Source organism: Cucurbita moschata, unplaced genomic scaffold (genome assembly GCF_002738365.1).
Source record: "Cucurbita moschata cultivar Rifu unplaced genomic scaffold, Cmos_1.0 Cmo_Scf00036, whole genome shotgun sequence".
NCBI classification, from domain to species: domain Eukaryota; kingdom Viridiplantae; phylum Streptophyta; class Magnoliopsida; order Cucurbitales; family Cucurbitaceae; genus Cucurbita; species Cucurbita moschata.
The window spans coordinates 1,516,826-1,521,835 of record NW_019268552.1 but is presented as its reverse complement, the minus strand read 5'-3'; the positions used below and the strand labels follow the sequence as shown (position 1 = coordinate 1,521,835).

At 34.8% G+C, this 5,010-nt stretch overlaps 1 protein-coding gene and 1 long non-coding RNA gene across 3 annotated transcripts in view; one reads left to right on the top strand and one right to left on the bottom strand.

Moving 5' to 3' along the window:
- Positions 1–335: 335 nt before the first annotated feature.
- Positions 336–5,010, top strand: part of LOC111431478 — an 8,515-nt gene continuing 3,840 nt past the window's right edge. Inside the window, exons 1-3 of the long non-coding RNA XR_002708506.1 lie at positions 336–501; positions 1,544–1,689; positions 2,544–2,624. This is a non-coding gene — a long non-coding RNA (uncharacterized LOC111431478). The remainder of the gene's footprint in view (positions 502–1,543; positions 1,690–2,543; positions 2,625–5,010) is intronic.
- LOC111431477 (transcription factor TCP18-like) lies at positions 3,593–4,979 on the bottom strand. Of its 2 annotated transcripts, none has more exons than XM_023068124.1 (2): positions 3,886–4,979; positions 3,593–3,812 (listed from the first exon to the last, which is right to left on the bottom strand). In XM_023068124.1, exons 1-2 carry the CDS (start codon positions 4,771–4,773, stop codon positions 3,780–3,782), a joined length of 921 nt encoding a protein of 306 aa, XP_022923892.1. In that variant the 5' UTR covers positions 4,774–4,979; the 3' UTR covers positions 3,593–3,779. The 2 variants fall into 2 exon arrangements, with proteins under 2 accessions (XP_022923892.1, XP_022923891.1); XM_023068123.1 differs by having other exon boundaries at positions 3,593–3,815; positions 3,886–4,974.

Here is a 5,010-nt window from a genome sequence, read left to right as displayed (position 1 = left end):
AAACTTGTGGTGCGCTGTCTATTCCGTCTCTTATATCCTCAAGAAACCCCCCTTCTTTTTCGGTGTCAGGTCCACCTTTTGACTGTTAAAAATTCACGAACCATTTAGTCAAAAGTGCATACTTTAAGAGTCATCGATGAAGAAGAGCTTTCTAGACTATCCTCCATACTATTACTTATGGGACTAAATAACTCGATCGAGTGTGTACTCGGAAGCCACACAAGTCTTCTCTTTTACTGATTCTAATATATACTGTAAATAAAAAAACTTAAATTGAAATTAGTCCATAAAAAATAAAATAAAATGAAAAACATCTCTTATGGTGATTGTGATGGCCAAGTCATGAAGGAATCTATCAGTGGAATCTGGTGGCTCACAGCCACAATTTTACACGGTGATCGTCGACGGCCTTCCACTTTCCAACCCTATATAACTGTGCTCCGTCCTGGCCGCCGCCGTCAACGTCTCCGTTTCCCTCCTGGGTTCTGTCACCTTGCGGCGGTGCTCTCCGAAACTGCTCCTCTTTCCAGTTTCTTTCATTCTTCTTCTCTCTTTATCTGAATTTGCTTGTTCTGGCGTTTTTTCTTCCGATTTGGTTAAAACCCACTTCAGATTTCGTAAGATCTATAAAAAAAAATGGCATCTTTATCTGTTATTTGTTCAAGTGAAGGATCAGATCCTGCAGATTCTTGTCCTCTTTCTTCTTTATTGATATCATAGTTTCATGTTCTCAAAAGGGTATCTAAATTTGATATCAAGCTTTGATTTTTCCCCCATATGAACACCGATCAGATCCTTTTAGGGTTTCCCTGTTGCTATAGATCTTCAGTTTTAAAGGAAGAATTTTGAGCTTGTTTAGGGCTTGCTAAAGGAGCTGCCTTTTTAGGGTTTTCTCTGCTTTTCTTCTTAGAGGAGTCTCAAAGATTGTTTCTTTATGTGTTTTGCTTCATGGGTTTTGTTGTTTTTCGTTATCAAACAAGAATTTTTTATGATTCATATATTGTTCTCATGGAGAATGGGAAGAACATATTCCTTTTTCTTGTTTTCTGCTAAAATGTTTCATCTTCTTGAGCAATAGATTGGAATTATTGAATCTCTTCTCTTTTCTTTCCTTTCCATTTTTGGGTGGGGAATCTTTTATGCAACTTAAATGCCAAAACCTCACTGGTTTAGGGTTTTAATGGTGAAGAAGCCAATTAATCATGAGTGGAGCAATTACTCCCCACTAATTTTCACCCATTGGGGTGTTTTGCATCAAATCAAAGGGAATAAATGGAGCCAAAGTGATGAATGTTAGAACATTATTGTGATCTGATGGATTAGCTTTGCCATCTTAGGTTGAACAAATATAGGCTTTTAACATTTATTATTACAATATCATAATAACAACTAAATTAGACCATAATGAACATGAAAAAGCTAAACAATTTTGAATTTAAATGGGTTACTCTCGAATTTTAAATTTAGAGTCATCTTTTACTCGAAACAATTTTGAATTACGATTTCGAGTATTAATTACATAATATTATTGGTGATTGTGCAGAAAGAAAGTGTATGGGAAGGAGGAGTGGGTATTGATAGGTTGCAAAGAGGACACTCATTATGACAAGACTCTTATACTTTCTTTGCCTTTCAAATGTCATCTCCCTCACTCCATTATCCACAACTAACTAATGTTTCAAATCTTTGGTAAGTTTTAACAATTTCCATTCATTATTTTTACCAAACATCATCTCTTCTTCACTTGCTTTTCTTTTCTTTTTTTCTGATCATATAACTTTTTGTATTGTAAGCTTTTGTCTAAAGCGTTTGGATATTGTGGTTCGGATATATCTCAAAATTCCCTTACTATTTATTCATTTATTTCAATCCATATCTATTTAATTTCAAAACTTCCAAACTCATTTAGTAGATGGGTGTCTATACAAAGCCGTTCTCTTGTTTAGGAGGGTACATAGATTGGATAGGAAATATTTTTTAATCGACTTGAAATTTTAGGTTGATTAGGTAATTGACTTGAAGGGCACGAGTAGAATTCATACCTCAATCCAACCCTCTATTCTCTTGCGTAGTATAATTGTTTGTTCAATTTTTTTTAGCATCACATTGATATTCATAAATCACAATGCTATCTCTAACATTTGTTACGAATATAAAATATTTTTAATGTTCATAACAATCTTAAAAGTGGGGATGAGTCCGGTAGTGAACCCTATTTAACATACCTTACCCTAATAGTGTAATTTATATTTTTATTGTGGATTTGTGATTTAAAATGAATTGGGTTAGAATATCAATAAAATTTAAAAAATAAAACAAAATTTCAAGATATTCAAGATTTTAAAAACGAAATTCGAAACAAAACTTATGATAAACGAACAAGGATATAACTTTTATACGTATTTGTACTATTTTTATAACATAAGTAATAGAATATATGTGCTCGATTAAAAGATTAGAATCGAACGAATGTATAAGATTAATAGAAAAGAAAACACTTATTTTGAGCATGCTATGTTCACAAAAGTGATATCATATTTCAGGGGTCCAGAAAGAAGAGCATAGAGTTTGTTTGCAAGCCCAGCAGCAAATGAGAAAGAAGGAAGATAATGAGGTGTGAATAGGTACTGTTTCTTACCTCTTTTTGTAGCCTCCAACCAAATCCATTACTTTCCTCTAGATTTGTAGGAACTAATACACATCTGAAACACAAACAAACTGCACCTAAAATACTTCAACAAATTCAATCATGAACATATGTCAAAGGAATGAAGATTGACTATGAACAGAATTCTAGTTAGGATAGCGACTCGAGAGCTCTAGTTCCCACACCCAATAGATATTGTCTTTTTTGGGTCTTCCTTTGAAGACTTTTAAAACGTGTCTCTAGCTAGAGGGAGGCTTTCACATCCTTATAAAGAATGCTTCGTTCTCGATGTGCAATCTCACAACTCCTCCTAGCAGACGTGCTTGGAAAACCTTGAGGGAAAACTCAATAAAGAAAATCCCAAAAAAGACAACATCTGCTAGTGGTGGGATTGGGCCGTTACATTATAGTAAAACGTCGAACAGTTTGGTTTGTTGATAAAGCTAAGGATGACAGCAAGGTGTTACAGAAATTGGATAACATTGATTTGAAAAAGACACTCATAGTGAAGCCTAACATTGGTGATATAAACTGGGATCGCATTTTCTTTGACATGACAACAACATATAAGCTTTGTACTTCATAAACTCAGTTCCACTACAATTATTACAATCACCAATACTAAACCAAAAACTTAACCTTTCTAAAGTTGCTACTAATTGGAGCTGATGTTTCACTAAATTTGATATCTTATGACATGATTTAGTGGGTTTATGTTGTTAATGGAACTACTTTAATTAGTGTCATTAATCAGTGTTTAAGAATTGGAATCATGCACATTTAGAGAAAGTGGGGATGCCTAATCCCTTTCTCTTCTGTCTATTCCATCACTTCCTAAAAGCTTTGCTCTAAATCTTTCATTACTGCCTTCGAAGTAATCCACAGACCACAACATCACGAACAGTTTCGATTAAAATAATAATAAAAAAAAACATAAGAAAAATGTGGATAAGGAAGAAACACAATACAATAGAAATGTTTCTATGTTTTACATCAATTTGGAACACAAAGTGAAGAACACAACACACCATGAAGTTATCAAAATAACAATAATATTTGTTTTCCACTTGATACCTCCTAGGTTTCTTTTGAGGAAATTAAGAAACACCGCCACCCCATGTTGGATTATAACTTATCCAAACATATCAGTGTCCTCAAATTCATGCTGCTGCATAAAAATCAAGTGGGTTTAGGTCAAAATCAAAGAAAGTTACAAACTTTAATATATATATACTCACCGGTTGAAGAAAATTTAAAGAGGAAATTGATGGGCTCCATTTTGTCATAATCTCAAAGGAACACAAGTTTTCAACCTCCATGGAAGGGTTGAAATTGTAGCTGTGAGTACCTCCTGATTCTTCCCCACAAGTTTCAAAGGGGCTGCTCCAAGAACAAGATGAAATTTTGTTGTGATTTGGATGATGGTGATCTGAACAATCCTTAAAGATTTGATTTTTCTTCTCCATTGTTCTTGCCCTGGCTCGTTCCCTGGCCTTTTGTCTCAATTCCTTGCACATGGTTCTTCTTGGCTGTTTGTCTCTTTTCCTCTTCAAAGAACAAGAGTTCATCTTTTTAGGTCCTCCTCCTCCGCCGCCAACTTCATCAATTCCAGACACCATGTCAGCCTCGGAGGAATTGGAATTAGAACAAACAGTAGTAGTGATGATGTGGCTGCAATTTCTTTGCTTTGCAAGTTTCAAAATTTCAGGGCTGGCTTGAGTGAGCAGCCATTCAACTGTTTTGCTACCTTTGTCAACACCCAACAAATCTTGTAACCCAAAGAACTGACGAGCTACTGGCAGTGAGAGCCTCATTCTACGGTCTCTTAACCCTCGAGCTGTGGTGATTTTGCTATGTCTGTCCTTTTTGGACAGTCTTTTTCTTGGGATTTTGAGCTTCTTTTGATCTGAATTCCCAATGCCCACCTTCTTGTTTGAGGCAACAATGTTGTCAGGACTTGGAATGGTAAAATTCTTCTGAGAATTAGTAGTGAAATTGTGAAGTTGATCATCATATTGTTCATCAACTTCAAAAGGAGAAGGAAAGGGGAAGAAAGAGATGGGGAGATGAAATGAATGGTCATGATCATGATCATGATCATCATCATTTTTGGTGGAGAAGAACATGTTTTTGTGTGTTTCTATATGATTTAGAGCCCAAAAAACGTTGAAAAAAAGGAAGGAAATAAGGAAGTTGTGTTCAAACTATGGAAAAAGACATAGATTTGATATTGAAGTAGAAAGAAAAGAAAGGTTCACATCCTTTTCACTCCCTCTCTTTCCCAGTAATTTTTTTTTTTTTTACCTTTTTTTTCTTGTTTGGAATCTGTTGTTGTGTGTGTAAAAAAAAAAAAAAAAAAAAAA